Genomic DNA, 24,050 nt, shown 5'->3' on the forward strand with positions numbered 1-24,050 from the left:
AACAGCAACACCACACCATGCTTGAGTAGAAACACTTTGAAATTAACTTGACACATTTAGATACTGATAAAAACATATTTTCAGCCCTTTGTCAATTAACTGCTGGATGAAGGCATCCCCATTACATTTTCGTCACGGTGGTTGTTTGATCAAACTTCACCATGCTAGTCAGTATGGGTTGGTTAAGAAGAGAGCCCATGACTGGTTAAAATATAACTCACAAATGGTGTTAGCCATGCCCTGGTACTCAAACTCGGACTATCATATTCACAGTGCAGTATGCTAACCACTGCTCCACTGCTCTGCCCCCAATAACTGTTATTACATTTTAAGCTACACATTTTTGAGTAGTGCACTGATTTAAACATGACTTCTTTAATGAAGTTAGAATTATTTTTTACACAGTTGTGCAGAAAATAACACGCATGAAATTCATTTTTAACACGTGGGCTTTCGGAACCGATATTACAATTCATAACTGATTTTTGGGTCAGACCGCGTTAGTAAAATGTGTCGTTACATCCTCCTCCACCCGAGACAGCCAATGAATAACGTTGTTACGAGAACAAACGTGGCAATTTATGTCTGCTTTAGCACCACCGGCGTGCCTGCTGGGAGAGCAATCCATATTGAACGTTCCGCTACATTGATGACATCACACCAAAATATTGACTTAAAGCTTTCGTGACTGCAGGAATTCATATTATTTTTCTTTGAACCTATCTACGTGACTTTACCGAAAGAATATGACATCACACCGCCTATTTAAGTCCTAAGACTGGAGGACATTTTCACATTTTCGGCATCTGCCCGACGATGTAACTACCAGCGAAAAGTCCGCACCCGATTGTGTGCCGAGGAGAAGTATCACATTGGCACGTGTGATCACGTAACAACCTTATACGTTGTCTGTGTCGGGTGGAGGGGGGTTTATGACACACATTTTTGCTGATGCAATCCGACCCAAAAATGAATTATGAATGCAATTTCTTGCAGGGTGCATCAGGAATTGAGTGCAGCCGAGCCTTCTGGAAATGCGCGTGACCTCCCTTTACACATACGTCTTCACACATTTATTTATTCATTAATCATAATGAAAACAAACTGCTCCCAAAGAAATACATGCCATTACTTGCTGAGCTCCGGTATCGCACTGCATGAAGAAATGTGATAGGTTGTTTTATCCACTTGCAATGATTGCAAAAAATGTAAAGCTATATAGGCGTGGGGGGGGAGGGGGAGTGAGTGGTAGTGTGCCAACCACTGCACGATAAAAACTGACCACCTCAGTTCGATTCCCGGCCATGGCCGGTTGTGAGTGATGCCCTGATCAGTCCCAGGCCACACTTTTTGAGCAAGCTGCATTGACCAGCGTGGTGAAGTATGGTCAAATAGCTCTACAAGACAACATGGCATTGGAACGTCTTCATCCAGCAGTGGATTTGCAAAGTGCTGTAAACATGAATACACATACAAGCACTACAGCCTGAAGAATCCACTGTTGGCATAATTGCGTGTCGGGGTCCAATTTATTAAAATTATTATTTTATATTTAATAACTAATTTCATGTTAGGTCAAGGCCATAGTGTGTTTGTGACTAAACAAGCAATGTGGTACTCAATACATCAACCCTGAAGGGTGATGGTCCCGTACTGTCTATCTACTGGGACAATTCTCAGACATCATGTGAGGTTGTACTGACTTGAGGGAGTTCCAGAACTAAGACCACCTCATTAACGACGCCAACAGCACACTCGAGATCAACATTGCCCTTACAATCCCTCGCAAACATTTTTACATCCCTGCATAAGATTATGACGATGAACACAATTTAGAATTTTAGTTACCGCTGAGCCAAACAAAAGACTCGGTGTAATGGTGAGCACACCGGACTTGCCATCTAGAGGTCACCGGTTCGGAAGAAACAATGGTGCAAGCTTACAAAATTCCCCTGCCTCAGTCCACCCAGCTGTATAAATAGGTGCAACCACAGATATGCGGCGTGTGGCGATATAAAGTGTGGGTTCTCCCACCTCTTCCAAGACGCCTGGCCAGCGTGGAAGAGCAGGCCAAAATTCCCTCCCTTGAGCTCTCGCTAGTGGAAGCCCTTCTGCTAGCGGTGTCGTGAGCGGGAAATTACTGGGCTGCACCATTACCCTTTTACTCAGCCGTGCAGACTCAAACATTTATAGACTCAAGGCTGATTGTAAGTCGAACACACTAACTGCGCGCACCATGCAGCGGGTACAACGTAACCTAGACGTGCACCGAATTAATGTAGCATGTATACTTATATCTTCCGCATATGGCACATTAAATACAACCGTCGACGCTAATTAAATCGAGGACCAGAAAAAGAAAAAGAAAACGTTCCCTTGCCGATGCGCGCGGCGTGGAATGACGCACACTCGCAGCCCCTTGCCACGCGGCACCTCAAGCGACGAGCCAGCGGCTGCGCTCGCCACGCCACCGGCGCGATGCGGGCACGCGTCGGTGGCGAGGGATTACCGTGCACGTCGATGGTGATCAGAGCTCCCAGCGTGATGCGAGCCATCTTCGAGAGCTTCCCACGCACCATCCCCACCACCTCCTCGATTTGCTTGCCGCTCTGCTCCAGATAGGCGAGCAGGCCCCCGGGCCGCTCCATGGCCTGTGGGATGCACGCACGGGGACACCCCCGATGAGGCGCCGCGGTGGCGAGATGTTAAATACCTCGCCACGTATACAGGAGGGACGTGGGTTCGATTTCGATCCCGACCATGATGCCTGTTGTATATTTGGAGTTTGCGTTTCTCTGGATCCTCCGGTTTTCCCCTCCTCATTTAAAAATCAAAACCAATGCGCGTTTAGAGAATTTGGCTGCTATACATTTCCACACGATAAGCCACTTCGTTGAGCTGTTATTTGTGGCCGGGACGCTTCTGCATAATAACTACATAGCTCGGTGTGCTTTACCTGGTAAAAAAGAAATAGTTTAATAGTTTAGGCAAAGCTGCCCGGCCCAGCGGTGAGAACGCTTTATGGAATTAACGACTCGACCTGATAACTCACCTGTTACCTCGCAGCTGCACAGCATACCTGGAAACGTTTCGACAAGCGTGTGTTTTTAAATGTATAATTATTATCATTATTACAACGTCGCATATATATATACGACCATTATATATTCAATGTGACTGTCCGCATCTAGCAAGTTTTATTGCCGTGGTATAAGAGTCATTCTCTATAGATGTTCACACTTATGACCTTTTCACGGACACAGCAATGCATTCTTAATCTCACATTCATTCGCTTACTTATAAAGTGCAGTCAAGCATCGTCCCATGTTTAAATATCTCTGCGCTTTATTTCCGTCCTGTAACCTATTTGTGCATAGCATGACTCCCGTACTCTACAGACGTTCACATATCCGTCCGGTGAGCACATCCACCAATACCGTAGACCCCATGCAAGTCGGATACTCGGCAATAACTCCGCCAGGTGGTGCAAGGTCTGGTGTCAATGTTAATCATCAATGACAAACGAGAAAACCCAAAGGCTACAAGTTTTCTATTTGATTCTAGGGCCTCAGAGAGGAGTCTAGATGACCAGCATGTGGTTTTCAATCATACCGTCACCCTGCGTGATCCACCAACCCTGCCTCAAAGTCACTGAAGTAAAGTGCCACGGCACCCCTTCAAAATATTTTGTATTTAACATACTTTGTCAAGCTTTAATGATACAGCACAGTGGTTAATTAAAATTCTATTTCAATCATATGCCACACTGAATATTATATTACCATCATTACGATTGTCAAAACATGATAGAGGCATTTTGGGCTTGTTAAGGATAATGAGAAAATATGACGTTTGGGCCTTCGGTTGTTTGGGCGAGATTACATCAGTGCTCTAAGAGAAATGTATTGAATGTTCAATGAAAACCCAGGGCTGTAATTATTATGAGTGGAACATTATCCCAGGATGGAAACCCACAGCCTGCATGCTTCAGCCATACTCGCACACAAACATCAGTACAATTTCATTCTTATTTATTTTCCCTCCCTTCCTATTAAAAGGCGTTCAAAGTGAGAACCATTGAAACCAACGCAGGCAACAGCCTGTGAGAATAAGACATCATACAAGATGCCCACGGCTTAACTATTAGCATTAAACGCCACCAACATGTTTTCATTACGTTTCATTACAGCAATTTAGCCAATTCCGTGAGGCTGAAATTCATTGAAAGTTTTGCACAACAGCTTTGCAGCGAAGCGGCGTTGTCGTTCAAGAGCACCCGATGGTGTTTTTGTCGGCCTGTGACACAGACGCATACACTGTGGGTGGCGCTGTGAATAGAGCACCCAGCTCACAATTAAAGAGGTTGTGAGTCAACTCAGCCAAAGTCCTGTGGGGGGGAATATTTCCCTGCCATAGGAATGTGGAATTTCAACTAATTCTCTGTGACCTCAACGTTGATTTGCATTTCCCCCTCACAAATCTTTCAATGGGCGTTGAACCAAATTCCAAATGACATGACGCACATTAGAAGATTGGGAAAAATAAATATGAATATGCTGCAATCACGAATTCAAATCCCACCCAGGCGTTAACCGGCTCCTTCCCCCCCCCCAGGGTAGAAGCCATTTCTACCGTGTTTTGGACAGTGGCTGTACTGACGAGAAAATTACTCCTGCCATAAAAAAGTGACATTTCCACCATTGGCTCTGTATGGCCAGCGGAGACGAGCACGCGCAACTTGCTGCCAACGACGCATTCGGAGGCCCTGCAACACCCGTGATGACCACCGGGCATTAAACGGCAGCACCGGGTCCCAAATGCTGAGCTTCTGGTGACAGCTGGTTTGTTTGGCATCACCGAGGGTCGCCTGATTTGCGCCCAGCCGAAGATGGACCGGCCACGTCACTCGCATTCTTGTACGAACGTACGTTAAACTTCTTTCGCACCGTACGTAGCCAACCGTGCTAATCGGAGCCGCCTCCCCTAACAAGTCCTATACTGCGAGCTAAGATCCGGTAACCTCGAGCCAGGAAGCCAGATGACATGCTTCAAGGACTCCCGGAAACAGAAGCTACACATCCCAGACGTACCGATTCAAACCTCGAATGGCTGGCACCGCGCCATCAAAGCGGGCACGCGAGATGGTGGACAAAAAACCCGCACTGTGCATCTGGAGACGCGCTGCTCAAGAACGAAAGCAGCTTTCATCCCAAGCGGTGAAATGGGGCAAGCGGCTACGACAACAAACTAAGCACAAAAAGCAGTTCTAAAGAAATGAATTTTCAATCTAGATTTATGTGTATAGCTTCAGTGGCTTCCTAATATCGGAAAGAAGAGCGTTCCAGATGGCCGTAGAAGCACGTCTGACAGCGCGCGATGCGGTGACCGTCTTTGTTCAATGGCTAAACAAAAGCCGCTTTGCATGATTACCAGAGTTCGAGTGATGATTTATGCCCCTCGACGATTGTCAATGTCATCCTGGATTCCTGAGAGACAGCAGAGAGGAGTGCCACTCGATACTTGCTTACAGCTGCCGGACAGGTAGACAAGTTGCCTCTTTTAAAACAAAAAAATCACAAAAATTGATGAATTGGTAAAGATGTGATTTTCTACATTGGGAATATAAGTCCATTCAACTAGACGCCTGCCCAATTCTAACCGAGGCGCTCATCAGTGTAGGAATCTATGTTATGTCCTTGCCAAGGCCTGGCTTTGCAAGTTCATCTCGCTAGAGGGTGACCTCCGACTCCTTAGGCAAACACGGCTGCAACGGCAATCGCTCAACAAAGGGCGCCCTGTTGTACCTCTCCCATCCACGAGCAATCCATAATCTCCAGCGTTTGTGCTGCTGGATAATCATCCAGCATTACTTGCCTTGCTTGTGCTCTCACACTTGAATGGATTTGTTTTTCGAAGCCGGTTGAAAAATGTACGTTACCGAGCAATAGAACCCTTTTCAAATAAATGGCGATGACAGCGCCAGTGCCGCCGCTGATTATAATGACAGCAACATCATCAAGCGCCGTAATGCTCAACAGAAATAAAAATGTGCTCCTTCGGGGAATTTCAGCTCACAGGAGTAACGTTGCGAGCCGCAAAATCACATTGCAGCAACGAAGCGTTGTGTGTCGTGAATGGCTACTGCCTTTCACATTTGGTTTACTAAGTCATGCATCGATGAAATGCTTTTATTTCTTTAATTTAATCACTTACTTATCCAGGAATGCCACACTGAGGAGGGTCCTGCCTCATTGGCCCAATTAATGATGAGCGTATTTATACAAGTGGGTGGGAACTGGAGCATCCGGAGAAAACCCACACATGCGAGGGGGCAACACTCTATCCTTGTACAGATGGAAGCAGTTGTGGATCAGCCCACTTGCTGTACCGCCTTCTCCTGGCGAGTCAGGGTATGGCACCTGTGTGCGTGATCCACCAACCTTCACTGTCTCCACAGTGCTGGGCTACAGATCACTGCCTTCGTGACTGCAGGAATCCATACTCTTTGGTTCTTTCGGCAAAGTCACGTAGGTAGAAATAATATAAAATGAAACAAATCACGACGTTTCGATCGCAACACAAGCAATCCTCATTAGGTGGGAACACCACAGCAAGAAAAAATAGCCCACTTCAGCATGTTTCAACCTACGTGACTTTACCGAAAGAACCAAATAATACATTTTTTGTTGTTTGTGTTTTTTTTGTTTTGGTGCCATTTCTTAAATTGTTTGTTCATTCTTGACTTTGCCTGCTAGCAGGATTTTAATTTGCTCGGTAATGGCTGTATATGATGGGATTAGGTCCTCATATGTAATTAATGTATGGCGTTATAGGATGCTATTAGCATGAATGACGCTATATAAAATAAAATATAATAGCCACCACCTCTCAGCATGATGAGAATAAGACGCTCCTGGTTGCATATCAATCCCAAAATATATACCGTTTAATGGCTTGAATGTCAGTTCATGTTGGCTTAGAGCTGAGAGCCAATTTTGCAAACTCGCATTTCTATGGCAGTCTTAGCCTACATGTGGGATCTCATCTGATTTATTTAAAGGTCATCTCTCTATACATCTGGGTTGTAGTGCCGCCCTGTGAACAAGGCGATCCGAGTCCAATTCCTGGCCACGGCCAACATCAGTGGAACGTTATGCCTATACTGGTTCTGGGCTTCCCCCAGTCACCAACCACCACACTACCGGCATGGTGAGGAACGGTCACACAACCCCCATACCCAACATGTGGTAAGGCCTTTCATTCATCAGTGGATTCAGACACTTGACTCAGACTCCAATAGCTCAGCTGGTAAGGGCCCAGTGAGCTCAGTAACTCTGTTACGAGGACCACAGCCCAAGACTGTCGGCTGTGGCGGCAGCTGAATGAGGGCATCGCAGGGTGGGCAACACCGGGTCCCAAACGCCGAGGTTCTGGAGGCAGCTATTTCGGTCGGCATCATCGAGGGTCGCCTTGATGAGATGGTGAACAAAAGCAAACTGTCACCGTGGGATGGAGACTCGCTGCTCAAGAACAAAAGTGGCGTTCATCCCAAGAGGTGAAACGGGGTGAGCGGCTACTACGTGGCTGCACGCAGGACATCGCAGAGTGGGAATGTGCAAGCCAACGAGAACGAAAACGACTGATTATGAAGATGAAACCCACGGATAAACAAGAGTGCTTAAAAACAAATAAAAAAACGTGTAAAAAATGCTGTCACAAACGTATGAAAATATATATTTTTATCGTGTATACAAAGGGCTGTTTACTGAGACTCAGGGCTCCAAAAGATCACTATTTGTATTTATCTATATCTACATATAACGACCACTGGTGAGTTCATATACTGCGGTACTTTTGTATCTATACTCTAGGAATTATGGGATAATGGGGGAAAGCTGAACCTCAACCAGGATGCGAACTCGCTCTTTCCAGGTGCGAGTCATTTGAAAAGTATTGTTTGTGGAACCTCCCAAGAGTTCGCATTTAAGTACGGCTTACGATAAATTGTCTATCACCGACATAAGCAAACACCAGCACTATGTCTACGCGTCTATCTGTATATATTCTGTCCCTTGGCGAAATGCACAGTTAATGCACAAAGTTTAAATTGCGTGAATAGCTTTTAATAAAACTTCGAACAGGAATTATTAAAAATATATATTTAATAAAAAGCTATACATCATAAAACGTACGACAAAATAATTGAAAAATCTATTGGCTACATTTAAAATAAACATTTTTTTTCGCTTTTCAGACCGTGATTCGCTTTAATGGCGAGTCGATGCATTTGAAATAACTGGCGATGACTAGAGCAGGCCTCGCAACGTGAGGACGCACGCAAACGGATGCTCACGAGGGCGATTTCAATGACAACGAGACCGACGACTGAAATGTGCGAACGTCGCCGCTCGCACGCTGCGGGTTAGGACCGCGACGAGATCATTTTCATGACTGTCTTCTCAAGCTTCACCGCTACTTCTCACGGTGAAGGGAGCCAGCAAGCAACCTCTTCTCTCCTCAAGAGTCAGAATATTTTATTCACGCTGGAAAAATCCGTAGTTAGGGACGGGTGAGAAAGTTAAAACAAACAAGGCAAAACAAACCACGATCGGAGTGCAAAGTATAGGAAAGGAAAAGAAAATCATTAAAATAAATACGTAAAATAGATTAAGTGTATGAGTTCAAATTGCATAAGTACACCAATTCCCAAGCTTGGGCAAGTCAGCAAAACAACGGCAAAAACAGTCCCAGACAAAAACCAAGACAACACCACACAGTCCCTCAATAAAATTGCACGTTAAAAATAAAATTGTATATTCCAGCCATGCGCTCTTCCCCATCCGTTGCCCTCAACCTTGCCCATGTCATCTGCGATTGATCAGAAGCGTTTTTTTAAATATATAAAAAGCTTAATTAGCCACAACAAATGCTCATTGGCAAAAAGTTATCCACTTGCTGCCAAACATTCCCATTAATGAAGGGCGCACTGTACATCATGTATCCAAGTAATTCAGTTGTATGCTCCGAGTCAATAATTCTACCTTTCATCTAGTTAATAAACCCGATTTTCACGTGTAATAAATAAATCGACGTTCTCCTCTCGACATAAAACGACATTATTTTAAAGTTGAGCCGCCTATCCAGATCAATATCACCCGGCTAGATTTGTGTAAATGAGCAAAGGGTAAACAGCCTCCTTCTGATGACGCTACCCTGAAAGGTTGAAACCGGTCTAATGTTGTCTGGTTAAACAAATGTTGGTCGACCATATTAGACTGATGGACCTAAACATAATTACGTGAGGTGGACTGACAAACCGGTTAATGTATTTAATTACTCATAAAATATCAATGTCATTGGATTTTTGAAAGCAAAAGAAAATCCATCACGACGGAAATGTAGTTGTTGTTTTTTTTTTACACAATCGGGAAAAGGGTCGACGCGTCTTTTGGGTTTGTATTGCGCCGTCATTAACGCACGTCCGAAGTTTCGCCCCACGCACCGCGATGCTTCCTTCAGTCACCGAGTTCGCGAAGCTCTCGGCGCGTGGAGCGCTACGTCAAGACGCCACGCCGAACAGCACGCGGTACGACCCGACAACAACAACAGCAAAAACACCACCAGACTGCTGCAGCAGAAACAACCCCAAATTGCCACACAGTATTCCCACGCCGACTGTGTCAAACGCACGCACATTCCGCTTCTGCACACGCTGCCTCTGCTGTACCTCGGAGACATCGGAGGTCCAGTGGATGCAGCTTCCCGCCAGCACCACCTGGCCAGGCCAGCTCAGCACCCACTGGGCTCGTGGAGACACGGGATACGCGGCCACTGCCTGGGCCATCACCTCCTGCAGCGAGGCCTTCATGGCCCGCTCCACCTGCAAGCAGCACGAACCACGGGGTCAGTAAAGCTCACGCACATTGGGCCGTGCGTCACATTGTGATCCGTGCATCACATTGATCTGTGCGTCACATTGATCCGTGCATCACATTGGGCCGTGCGTCACATTGTGATCCGTGCATCACATTGATCTGTGCGTCACATTAATCCGTGCATCACATTGGGCCGTGCGTCACATTGTGATCCGTGCATCACATTAATCTGTGCGTCACATTGATCCGTGCATCACATTGATCTGTGCGTCACATTGATCCGTGCATCACATTCATCCGTGCGTCACATTGATCCGTGCGTCACTCTGGTCCGTGCGTCGTTCATGCAAATTGCATCACACAATCGCTGAGGAAGCAAAGGAAATCTGCAGGGCAGCCTGGCGGTGAGCTGGAGCCACCAACAATGAATTGCCCATGCTCTGCAGTCCTCTATATATGAATGTTTTCAGACAATTATTGTTTTATGCATTACAAAAACATAATAAATGGGGCCGGATTAATGAAGGTAAAACTGATAACGGTAGCATGTTGGGAGCTGACTACTATACTGTGTTTTATTCATGAGTCTGGTAGTACAATGTAATAATAATTTACAGCCCCTCGTCATTCCACTCCTGGATGAAAGCCCATGCTGTGTCAGTCACGAGGGTCGTTTGGCCACGGCTCACCACGTTGGTCAGTGCGGGTTTGGTGAAGTCTCGTGGTATATTTTGACATTTGATTTCTTTGAAATTGCAAAGTATGGGACGACAATAGGTTATGGTAGTCTGTAAAAAAAAATGTTTCACCGAAAGCAAAATCTACAACCAAAGCGACCTGTTTCTGAATGCGCCGATTGCGGTCTTGTTCTGCAGCAGCGTTCATTTAATCAGACAACTCCTGGAGCGACTCCGACGTTGTGCGTCTCATCAGCAGAATGGGGCCCATTACATAAATACTACCGGGATGCCTGCTGCAAGAGGCTCGACAACGTAGATTGCCTCGGTCAATAGTGCTCGATCAAACAAGGCCAGGCGGTCTACACGTTAAGACGTGAGTTCCTGCAAACGGTTTGAAAGGCAACAAAAAAACATTGGAGGCATTTAAGAAATGGCCAGACATGTTTAACATGCGTGAATTCTGTCTGTGAAGTGCATGCAAAACAGTTTTCAATCGCAACTATCTCCATATGTGTATGAATACATGAATGCCACCGATGTTAGTCAATGATTTTTGCCATGACAAATACTGCCGAATTCATGTGACCTTATTCTCTTAAATGACAGGGATCTTGCACATACTGGAATGCTTAAATCAGTAAAAATTGTTTTCATAGTTCCATAAACATATTGTCAGTGCTATTTTGATAAAATATCGCATAATGGGGAATGATCTACTTAAATCTCATGTGCAACATGTTTGAGATTTACAAAAGAATGCGGGAGTGTGATGACAATGGAAGTGTTAAGCCAGTTGATTGTTTAAGGACATCACTTGTGTTAAGAGGGGTTGATTTTGGACAACAGGCTATGAGGAATGAATCACATATCAGAACATTTATGTGTAAGTGTGAGATGAGTTAATTCAATAATCATTGACAAATTTTGCGAAGAAAGAGTGCGGTCCTGTTGAATGTAAAAGTCATTTTCAGGTCATAGATGTCCATTTGCCAATCGGCCAGATCAATGTGCAAAGCAATGCATTTTTGACTCAATGCAACAGTTCTACTCATCGTTGTCAACATATGTCATAGTTATCAACATATTTCGGCTTTATTCCTTGATAAACTTTATTTGCCTGTAAACCCTTAGAGTTAAAAAGACAGGTAGCTTGCTGTTCTTCTTATATGTAGCTGTGCAAGGGCCTTTCCATATTTGATCATATTATACATATGACATCTAGTGGTAATATCTGGAAGTTAAATATTTCGCTTGAAAATAAAGCCATGATCCCGTTGCCCCTGCAATGTTCACCAACATTGCTGAGTCTGCAGGTTAACTAATTTAACTTAGCGAAATATGTACCTTTCTGTTTGTGTGTATATACATATAAATCTATTTGCAAATAATTTTTGAACAATGTCCTGGACTCATTGCAATTGTATCCTTGTGTGCATGCAACACAAATGACACTCTTGGCAAGCAAATGCATTGCAGAAAAGTTACACTTTATTTTACTTCACCTTAACATATTAAAGAGTGGATTAACTAAATCCAAAGTAATTTCATTCGGTAACTTTATATATATAAAAACACTCCCAACACTATACTCATTAATTTGCAGATTCCTTTTCTTCATCACATTCGAAAAGTGAAATAACTTTACGAGAGCTTGAGATGAAAAGGGGCAAGTCAGCATTCCGCACTCAGCTACGGCAAGTCACACGGCTAGTTACACACTGCAGATGAGACTGAGCGATGGGAGAATATAAATAGCAAAAAAACTACGAAGGTACAAGTTTCCCTTCTACAAATGAGTTCTAAACATTTGGCAATTGCTCTGTGCAGAAATCTTGGAATAAATGGCAATGCAAGTAATGGATAGAGCACAATTACGATGACGTGATAAATGAGATCGGTGCAATGAAGAGGTCTGAGTAGGAAGTTGCTCTTGCTGATGGTGAATTGAGCAACAAAGGTTATTTTCTTTTCAAAAGTCAGTCACTCCTAAGAAAAAATAGCATTGCATGGTCCCTCTCTCTTTTGAAAACTCTTGAGCCAGTGTGGAAAAATAATTCACATTCCTACGACAGGGCCATCAGGACCAACAGCAAACTTATATATTTTTTTTTACAAACAAGACAAAAGCACTGAATTCGAACTGGCTTATTTATTGAGAGGTATTGAAAACGCACGCGTGCGTGTGTGTATGCTATACTGGTGCCTTGCGCGCATTACATTTTCACAAATCAATGCAGCGAAAAGGATTGTATTTCAAAAGAGCCGCACGTAGACTTTTGGGATGAGTGTGCAACCTCTGAGCACTTTTCACTTATTCATGGAATATCTTTATACGACCCAACCCCATTTAGCTGCAAACAGCCTTTTTTTTTTACAAGGAGGCAGAGCGAGATTCAGCGACGATGAATTATGGCCGCTCGTTAATTTTTTTTTTGCATCAACACGCAGTGGACTGGATCTTGTACCGAGTGATGCCCGATGTCTGCGAAGCGGCTGAAACCGTGGTTCTAATGTTGCCTCCTAAATACGATGCGGCTTGCCGATGTGTGGCCCACCGCAGGACTGGGGCAGACTGCGTCCTTCATTAGGATTCCATTCATTAAGACTGGAATAGGCTGCCAGTTTCTGATTTGAACAGGCTTCATTGACTATCCGATAAGTGTAATGGACCAAGTTTCACATTATGAAGAAATGCACCATTAGCACGATTATTACAATTCTAATCGTGAGTAAACACGGCTCCAAGTCCTGGAGGTCTCCCGTTGCATCGTTACCATAACCGTCATCGCGTCACGATGATCCATGGCTGTAACCTTGCGGAAATTTAGACCACAGAGATGTCCCACCGACAGAAACAGATGGGAATTAGCGACACGAGTGGCATTTCGAATTCCAGGTAATGTCTGTCGGCAGTAACAATACTCAATGCAAGAGAGATAAGTCGAAGCTTTAGGGGCGTTTGCCTCGGCGGCAATGTGCAGCCGCACTGCCATTGTTCGCAAAGTTCGAAGTTCCAGCGGTCCGACATCACTCGCAAACATAATAGAGGTTTTTTTAGGGTTAGATCGCGTAAATATATGTGTCGTTAAAACCCGCCACCACCCGACACAGCCAACTAGTAAGGGTTGTCACGTAAAACAGAACGTGGCCAATTCGTCACTAGTACAGCACACCGCTGTGTTGGATAGCCAAGCCACAACATTTACCATCTGAGTACGACGTTTCGCCAGTGATTACAACTGGCTTCATCAGGTGACAGCCAGATTCGTGGAGAAGTCCACCTGTTTCGTTCCTTATATAGAGGCGTAGATGTGGTGACCACGCTTAAGCGCTCTTGCACAAAATGGGGGGGGGGGGGATTACTGAGTTAAAATCACTTGCAAAGCTGCCAATGTGGCTCCTTTGTTACAAGCTGGGGGAGGGGGGGAACGCTCATCCAGTTTGGGATTTACTTCTGCGCCACTGTGCGCTCCAGCGTGCAGATGCGATGATTACCACCGCCGGCTACGTACGGTGCGAAAGAAGTTCAAGGTACATACGATGCGATGCCCTCCCATACACACAACCACACCCCCCCTCTGATACTCCCTCCACAAAGATGACACAATCAGTTTTAACACAGCCGCTACTGATCTTCACCCTCATTATCCGTATCCGGTCATCTGGATAAACTTCATCAGAGGCCCCCCCTCCCCCATTGTCTTCACTTATTGCCGTAATTCCTCTTGTTGCGGGTCTCGGGATAGAGAATTTGCACCGTGTTCCATGGCTTTCACCCCTACGCGAGGTTACAGAAGCAATCACATAGGAATAAAAAGCCATAAAGCACAGATACAATTTTATACCGCTGCAGGCAACCCGTGTCTGGCAGACGCCCGGAGAGTGGAGACGCTTCTCTCGATCAACTCCCGCGATTCCCGCCACGATGTCTTTTAAACAATAAAGTACTCACGGCTGGGGGAAAACGAAAACCGTGATCTCACGAATACTGGCGCATCTCATCCCCTCGCGCGTAAACTATTCGCAAATTCAATCGTTTGTGTTTTGTCAATGCAGTGTAGTAGATGTGCGTTAGTCTTGTGGCGGGAAATGAAGTAACACGTAAAAATAACCAGCGAGGCTCCCTTGTATTTGCGGTGAATGTAATATTTGTTGAATATCAAAAGTATATATAAAATACATTGTTAATGATGCGTTAAGCTTTTATCGGTTACATTCATGACATATCTGCAGGTATGTATAGGTGCACATGCATATTTCATCATTGCACAATGAATATATGATTCACAAACTAAGGGTCATCTTTCTACAATGGTATCACAAAGCCACCTCTGCTCCTCCTACCGGCAGTAGTGATAATATATGGGGTTTGCCTGCACATAACTTCAATACTCCAAAGAATGCATGCAAGGGATGACGTCTTTCAAGCCATGATATGTTCATGCCTGTGGATGATAACAGTAGCTCATGTGTCAGTATGGGCTCTGGCTCGCCTCAAGGGCCTCTGAGGACAAGGCTGTCTGGTTTTCTACCAGGGCTGAGAGGAGGAGGGTACCGTGGCTACGTGGTTCACGCGCCTTCCGGCATTACAGCGCAACACGCGCTACAAACAGCACCGACAAAGTTGCTTTGGGGCTCTTAAGAAGCTGGTGGTGGCAGTGTTTAAGTCACTGGTGACCCGAGTGCGATTGTCAGCAGTGGATGGCTATCTCTACTGGTGATTGAAATCAGAACCATCCTGGGCCTCCCCGATACAGTCTGAGCCTTAAATGAGTACCGAGAGCTGTGTGGAATCATCAGAACTTGGGAGACAAAGGTGTCCGGGCGTGGTGCTGTCTGCACCACACCTTCATTCCCTGTGCCTTAATTGGTGCCCGCTAACGACACTTGCCCTGATAACACAGGGTGTTTAAAAGACACGGACCCGATTTGAAATCGCTATATCTCTGCAACCACGAACCGCCCATGAATGAAACTCTTACCACTTGAAAGGGCGGGGCATAGAGAGGGCGGGGCATAGAGAGGGCGGGGCATAGAGAGGGCGGGGCATTGAGTTTTAAATGATGACCGCGAGATGCCTCTCCCAGCGCACAAACAGCCCCTAGCCTCAGTCATTCGCAAGACGGTGACCCCATAACACAAGGGGCGTTTTGCGTTCTGCAGGTCACCAAGACTGAATCCGTAATTGCGGTGCAGCGTGCGTTTCAACGGCGTTTTGGCATTGATCCGCCAATGTCAAAGAGCGTTCGTGGTTGGTACCGACAATTTGAGTAAACGGGCTGCTGTTGATGTAAGGGGAAGAGCACAGGGCGACCACGCACCTCGGCGGGAAACGTGAGAAGAGAGGCGTTTGGGACGAATTCAACTATCGTCTCGATGTTGTCCGTACAGCAGGTGGAGGGCACATACAGCATTTATAAAATGGTTAGTAAAACTTGATAACTCATTAAAACGTTTGTAACGTTTTGTGTAATTGTAACATGTTGCCATCGTGAAATATACTGCTTTAAAATTGGGTCCAACATCTTTAAACAGCCTGTATGTCAGGTGGGAGGGGGGGGGGGGGTGCTTATCTTTGTGTTGGAGCGAACACCACACAGTCTATGTGAGAGTTTCATACCACCACTCCCCAAAGGGAGGAATAGAACCGTTCCTCAGTAAACAACCCACTGGCATTCTTCATCTTTGTGCAAACCCGCTCGCCTTTTCTATATTATAAAACCAAAAGTCGTGTACAGCGCACCAAATTCACTGAAACAAATAAGAAATATTTTGTTCGAGACAGACACAATAGGGCAAAAAAACATCAGATTAATGTACCTTTGATGATAATAACAGAAGGCAACTGGGATTTAAAAAAATTATATATTTTCAATTGTTCAATCGTACATTTTACATCCAATAAATGTGCGCAATCTTAGTACACTGTGGACATATATACACACACGCACACATATTTCGCACATATGCACACATATACAAATTACAGGCTGTCTGTCCATTCGTCCATCATTGCCTATAATCAGATCTTCGGAGTCAAACGTGCTCGGTAAAGAATGCAGTCACATAAAGATGCAAATGAGAGGCTTGGTGCAGGGTGGTGAGGTCTCGGGTTGGGAAGCCATTACATTGCACGGCCAATGTCGAGTAGAGAGCATATATAGTAAGTAAATACATATGAGCGGACACACACACACACACACAACGTGCCTGCATATATACATCAAACGATGCGATAGCATCCTGTTATACAGCACCATGGCCTCGAAGAGCGTGCGCTTGTGTGTGTTCGGAGCATGAACTCAGGGCAGGTGCAGTCGCTGCGAAGAATAGGGCAAGGTGCATTTAGAATTCTCAGGGCTCAAGTGTCTCTATCAGAGGCTCAGGCGGCCAGGCTAAGGCACATGTGAGATTCTAAAAAGGTCTCTCTCTATTCATGTCAACAACTCAGAGCCAGAATAAATCACCAGTATGATTCTTAGGGTCGAATGATAATGCCCATCATTCATTTCCATTGGTTGTTATAAAGACTGTGGCATCAACCAATTTGAGATTGTTGATATTTTCTCCATTGCCTTTATTTCTCAAATTCAATATTTAGATGGGGTAAAATAAAAACCCCATCTTCAATGGTCCCCGTGAATAACGTTGATAAAAGTGGAGCCTCCTCATCTGACACCTCTTCCGCAGCTTTACTGCCTTCATCCAATCTCACTGTACGTGGTTATTATTGCTTCTGAATACGACTTATCAGAGGCCTTTGGATTATGAGAGCTTGAATGCCTTCGAATGCTTTTTTATTTTCGACAAAAAAAGAGTCTAAGCATAACGGTACCTGGCACACATTAGTTTGCATGTTTTTTTCTCCCAAGCTGATTGTCTGTCGGTGAATGTGATCGATGGTGGAGAGAAACCGTTCTAGAATGTGGCTTGCCCGTGCAGTTGATTGGCCTACAAATGATCGATAATTGTCGTGTTCCCAATGAGCTGCGTGGAACAATGCATATACATGCAAGAAGCAGGTTTTTACAATTTTTCAAGGAAATGTTATCACATGTTTGGAATCTGAAAGGTATTGAGACCACTATTATACTTCCAAATGGTCCCACTTTTTCGATGACATCCCTAGTTAAACCATCTGGTCCAGGGTGTTTCCTTGTTTTTCATTTTGTGAAGGACAGGGATTAATTTATATCAAGTATGACAAACGAAACTTCCTCCTCTTCATCTGAAAAACGGTTAAATTCCTGGTATAAATATATCTGTATAGAATGACTAACCATCTAGTGCATGGTAAAAACAGGAACTTGGAGTAAATTAGGTAAAATATATATAATACTGGCCTTCTATATTGTGAGAGGAACCAGTGGTATTCAAATTGTTTTTCCTCTTGTCGAGAACACATTTGTGGTTGTATGATTTTTGTGCATGTTTTTTTTCCTGCAATTGTTTTCAGACGCAAAATTGCCTAATCGGCACAGAAAAGCACATCAATTCAGCTCCCAAAGCAGCGAGGGTCACCTTTTTGTTGTTGTAGAATATTCACAAACAGAACTATCGGGTAAAACGCCGTCCTACGGCGCTATCGAGATAAAAAAAACACTTTCGCCGTGGCGATTCATCATGCACTGGGGTTTGCCGAAACCTGGCATGCCAAAAGTAACCAAATAAAATAAATAACATAAAACACACGTTGTTGGCTCTAGCCGAAGCCTACTCATATCCTTTATTATGTGAAGGTTTTAAAAACAAGAACGCGCGATGATGATGAAGTGCTAACCAATTACTGCAGTTTACGATGTCAGACATCACCTACAGATTAAATTTGTAAGGCTTGCTTTTGATCAAACCGTAAAATAAAAGTATTGCGCATTTTGTTGTTTCATTTTAATTGGTTTGTCAAAATGTTACATTTAAGTACTTTCTTCGCAATTCTTCAAAGCTGGCTTATTGCTTCTTTGAGTCAGCTGTGCTACGTTGCCCTCTTGGCAGTAAGATCAACGGTGTTGCTACAACCGACATCATCAACAACGCGGTTATCATCTGCGTGTCGTTAAGTCCCGCTGTAGCCATTTTTCCAAAGTTGGCAAAAATAATCTTGAAGCAAATTCCTCCACCGAAACAACACTAATTGAATGAATGTGGCGCATTTTGGGGTAAGAGTGTTACACCGTTGGCAAAACACACGCTGCAAACGCAGACGGCATGAAAGAAAAAAATACTGCAGCAAAAATAATTGCTGCAAAGCCTACGACTGTATACAACTCCAAAATGTGTTCGTGGAATCATATGTTTTGCTTAACCTGACGCGAGATATAATTGAGGTGATACATTATATGTTGCAAGGCGTGATATGGGATTCTGCAGTTAATTGTTGAATAATTGATGTTACACTTTTTGGTTGAAACAATAATATTGCAATCTTTGTAATATGTCACAACAGAAGAATACACAAAAGGCTCATATTTTAGAAAGTGCCCCATATTCAGACCAGTGCTTGTATACGGTTGTCAATACAGTTCCTTACTTAAATTTTTTTTCTAGGTGCATGCGATTAGAACAGTCGGGATTTAGACACTGGAACTAAGGCAATTGGTCAATGTTATTTTCAATTATGGGATTTGAGACACCTGAACAGAATAGCTTTCTTTAAAATGTCATATATGACGCACGCGTGATGAAGAAAGGCCACTGTCTTAAACGCCGCATATTATATAGTTTTCATTTTAAGGCCATATATTAATGCAATATTAAACAAAAATCTGTTATTTTAATTTCGAAACATCAAAATGTAATGTTTTTTTTCCCCCCAGGGTCTCATGCATTGTTTGACAAATTCCTTTTAAAAGGTGCGTTTATCGTGCAGTAGAACACCCAATGCAGATGCCAGGATAACCTTCAAAAGTCCACAGATACCTCATTAAACCACTTTCTGAATTGCCATCTCTGGACCACCTTTCAGCCCAGCAGGTTACGAGAGTCTCACAGGACAAAACCTTGGCCTGTAAAAAGCGCTGGATTTACAATCGGGGTGCCTCCACAATGTGCCGCAGAGTGTCAAAAAAAAGACTGACGAAACGCTGATGAAATATTTGTGGAGCGGCACTTCGTACGTGTCATTATTAAGATTGACTTTGCACAGCTAAATGGTTCACTGCACCACCTTGAGCTGAGATGGTCTTTTTTTTTTAAATTGCTCGGCGGCAAAAAAATAAATGAGTGGAAGGTGCTGCTGCTGCTTCTGCTGCACAGTTTGATGGCGTACGCACTGGGAGGTGCAATTACGTAAAAAAAAGCACCGTTTCTTTTATGCAAGAGGTGAACTTAGCACAAATGTTGCACTCACACAAACGCACGCGGGTATCGTGCTACCAGCACACGTATATGCACGTCGAACAATTGTATATCACGCAATGTATATTGTGTAAAAATGTCACCAATATACATAACCACATACACACATATCACATGCACACATTTTAAAAACCCAGCCATATACAACAAAACCATCCGTTTCATTTACGTGGGAAATTCCATTTGGGAACTAAACCGGGCTTATATTCACAGAATATGGCTTAACTCTTGCATAATAATTCCCAATCACGTAAAAAAATACCATACCTCTCAAAATAATTCAAGTGGCTAGCTTAACAATGTGCACATACACACACACAGAGATGAAAGAGATACATTTAAGCCGCACGGATCGCCAAGGCTGTTAGCAGGGCGACTCTTGAGAGTGGTGTGTGGTTACACTAGTATAATGGTGGTGTGGTAGTCACCATGCAGCGTCTCACCGGTGTGGTTACACTAGTATAATGGTGATGTGGTAGGCACCATGCAGCGTCTCACCGGTGTGGTTGGACTAGTGTGGCGGTGGTGTGGTTGCGCAACCACGCAACATCTCACCGCCGCCGACACATCTAAAGGCACTGCACCAGGTGTGCATTTTATACTGAGACAACCTAGGTGAGGCCATGTTCAGACTCCTTGCTAATGTCGATGTGCATGCATGACTGGGAAATACAACCCACGTAGCTAGGATATCACAGGTATGATATCTATACATCTATTACAAGTGTGCCAATCGCTGCACCATCGCGCGCGCGCACACACACACACACAAGGCACGCGTTCAAGTGCAGCAAAAAAAACACGCACGGGTGGAAGTAAATAACTCTTCTTACCTGGCATCATCAACTCTCCTCGTAGCTTGCAGCACGAGGGAAGAATAGATTTTTTTTCACTTATTATTCACACGTTAGCTTCCAAGTCAAGAGTCACCTTGCTCCGTTTCACCTCTCTTGCTCCTCTAACCACCGCCGCCACAACTGGGCAATTGCCAGCCGAAGCCACCCAGGACCGACGAGACAGGATGGTTGGCTGGGGTGGCTGAGTGAGAGTGAGCCGCGGTTATTTTCAACCGCAGCCGAAAGCCGCTCGACAAAGAGAAGTGGGTGGCCGGCAGACGAAGGCGAGCTTGCGAAACGGGCGCTTTTATAAGCCCGGCCACGCTCAGCAAACGCGGTGGCTGCCCAACTGGCTCGCTCGCAACTGTTATTCTTGCAGGCGCTCAGATCGAGAGAGAGGAGGAGTGGGGAGATGGGAGTGGGGAGATGGGGAGTGGGGAGATGGGAGAATGGAGAGGAGGGGGGGGGGAGCAGGCAGTGAGAGAGTGAGGGAGAGCAGGAGAACACCGGCACACGGCGCCTGCCCGCTGAAAACCCAATTACTGTCCCCGAATAATGGGAGTAAACACAGGCAGGGGGCTGCGAGGGGAGGGTGGGCAGCAGAGGAGGAGGGACAGACGGAGGGAAGGGAGGTTAGCAGAGATGGAGCAAGGGAGGGAGGGCGGGTGAGAGTCGTGCAAGGGGGATGTTGCATTGCTTGGAAACACTTGGATGCATTTTTTTTTATCTGGGCTACCAACTCTAAGTACGTGTGGGTCGTGTGTGTGGATTAGGAGGAGCCGTGGCGCAGCGATCAGGGCGCTGCGCTACGAACCCGGCGACCCGAGATGGATTTACTCGCTACGGCCAACACCGGTGACGATCACATGAACCGGTCATGGGCCTTCCTTAGGTCGACTCAGCCTCAAATGAGTACCTGGTGCGATATATAAAAATATCGCCACTGGGGAGACAAAGACGACCGGGCGTGGTGCTGGCCACCCACCTCCTCGTGTGCCGTGCCGGCCTTCACAGGTGCTACTCGCTAACAGCACTTGCCCCAACAGTCTGTTAAGCCTACAACGGGGGGATTGTTGTCTTTGTGTAGTGGTTTAGTTTTCTGCGCTGTCAGCCCACTGACTCTGGTTCAATTCCCTGCCATTGACGATAATAATCGGGGGTGGTGGGACACGTGTGCGTCTCGATCTACACACTAGGTGTGTGACTCAGCCTCGCGGTGTGTGACTCAGCCTTTCGTGACTACACCTGCTGCAGTGCGTCAAAGTCACCAATGTGGATACAAAGGCTTTGCTGGCCACTGCGCTTTCCACACCACCACCAACCACCACCACCACCTCATTCACCACGTCCAGCCTAATTAAGGTGTGCTCGCTAACGGCACTTCCACCTGCGTTCCTGAAGGCTGAATCGTAGATGCTGCAATGCATTTGTCGCCTGTAACATGTACGACGCGCAAGCGTTGCAGCACGGTGATGAAGCTCGCTCACCTTTCCATCTGGGAGACGTGGATAATATTCACGGTGATAAAGTATGAAAGCTTTCGTGACTGCATAAAATTACTCATTGGTTTTTTTTTTCGGTAAAGTCGCGTATGTAGAAATACAATACAATTATATTAAAACAAAAAACACACACGTAATGTTTTTTCAGGTTTGTTGAATTCTCGTCTCTCATCTTTTTGTTGTATTTACCTCCGTGATTTGTTCTTGACACCTGATGAAGATCGCTTGCGTTGTGATCGAAACGTCGTGATTGTTTTTTGTATTAATATAATTTTATTGTATTTCTACATACGTGACTTTACCGAAAAAATACAATGGGTAATATTCACGGTAACGCACTGGTGCTGGTGATGATTGTTATCTCAAACTGACCGAGTCCCTGCCAGCTTGACCCAGCATAAACTTAGTACCTGGTGCAGTGCATGAGGTCGACAAAGAAAGCTTTGTTGCGTTGCTGGCTACACCAATGCCTCCCTCCTCCATGCCAGTCTTAATAAATTCTCGCTAATAGAAAATTGCCCACAAGTATATATTGTACAACGAATGGAGGGATCTTCACCTTTTTTTAATGTATGTTTGGGTCGGGGTTGGAATCGTGGTTCGTTCACAGCCTTACAATTCTGGTGACAGATATTAAAAAAAAAATTGTGGTGAAAATGAATTGATGTGTAAACCTGGCAAGGGCCTCCCCTGGGTCTGCTCGGCCTAAAACAACGAATACCCGACTGACTGCGTGCGTTGCTGGCCATCCCATCCAATAACGTGCTGTGGCCGCCTTAGCCAGTGCAGACGAAGGTGGACTCGCCCCCAACAGTCTACGAAGTCCTATTAGGCCATCTTTGTCATTGTGCCTTGTGTGTGATTGTGTATGTATTTTTTTCACCAACAAAAGATCCACAGATTCCCGGGTGTATCAAACTGTCGAAGAAGTCAAACGCCTCTACAATCCAGGATTCTCTTCCGCCGAATTTCCTCAGCAAAAAAAACATTAAACCCGCTTTCTCACAATTCACTGCAATCCCATCGCTTACTCCTCAGCCCCACGATCGCGCTTCCCTCACCGCCGACCGGTAAAAACACGCGGAACTTCTGCAATCTCGCGTGGACAAAAAAAAACAAGTTTAAAAATTAAAACTCAAGATTGCTCTCTGTAAAAAAAAAACGTGCCGTAAGTGACATGTGCCACGATTGTTTATCGACGACCGTATTTACTTTCCGTGCTCCAAACGCCAGTGCCGAGATAGAGACGTGCGTCTCCGATTCGCACGGAATTTTATCCAATTCGCAAGGTTCGGCCCGAAGACACAGGCAGAGCATTTGCATCGCGAGGGCACGGAGCTTAGTTTTTGCCGCAGTGTGAAAAACCAAACGGAGGAGCGTAGTAATTGCAGAGCGAAAGTAATCCATACAAGCAAACACGATATTCCAACAACAACAACAACAAAAGGAATAAACTATGCATGTCATCCATTGATTATATGCGAACTTTAACGCGTATAAATTGTATTTCAGTCCGGTTCAACGCCAATTATTTCACCAATTGTCGATGCCACTGGAATTCGTAATCCCTTTTTTGAGGGAATCCTAAAGTCAAAGAATTAACGTAGTTATATCTAGACAGTTTTAGAGATAATTTAAACATTTTACATTAAGGCTGTGGTCATTTGTCATATTAACTGACTGCTCTTTACCTTCAATGCCATGGGAATGTGGAATTTGTACGTACATAGCCCACCGTGCTCATCCGAGGTGCGAATTTCCTACTCGACATCGAAAAAAACACTGCCAATACTCATTTAAACT

General features: G+C 44.9%; 1 protein-coding gene across 4 annotated transcripts in view; it reads right to left on the reverse strand.

The window, feature by feature from the left end:
• The window catches only part of LOC116942267 (dynein axonemal heavy chain 3-like), an 859,832-nt gene that overhangs the window by 326,918 nt on the left and 508,864 nt on the right, over positions 1-24,050 (reverse strand). For all 4 annotated transcript variants that reach the window (XM_032953964.2, XM_032953963.2, XM_032953966.2 and 1 more), the window contains 2 exons: positions 9,728-9,880; positions 2,510-2,651 (listed from right to left, as the gene is read on the reverse strand). In XM_032953964.2, the coding sequence (XP_032809855.2) occupies positions 2,510-2,651; positions 9,728-9,880 (295 nt within the window). The remainder of the gene's footprint in view (positions 1-2,509; positions 2,652-9,727; positions 9,881-24,050) is intronic.

The sequence above is a fragment of the Petromyzon marinus genome, chromosome 14, assembly GCF_048934315.1.
Source record: "Petromyzon marinus isolate PM22_M1 ecotype Great Lakes invasive population chromosome 14, UKy_Petmar_22M1.pri1.0, whole genome shotgun sequence".
Classification (NCBI taxonomy): Eukaryota; Metazoa; Chordata; class Hyperoartia; order Petromyzontiformes; family Petromyzontidae; genus Petromyzon; species Petromyzon marinus.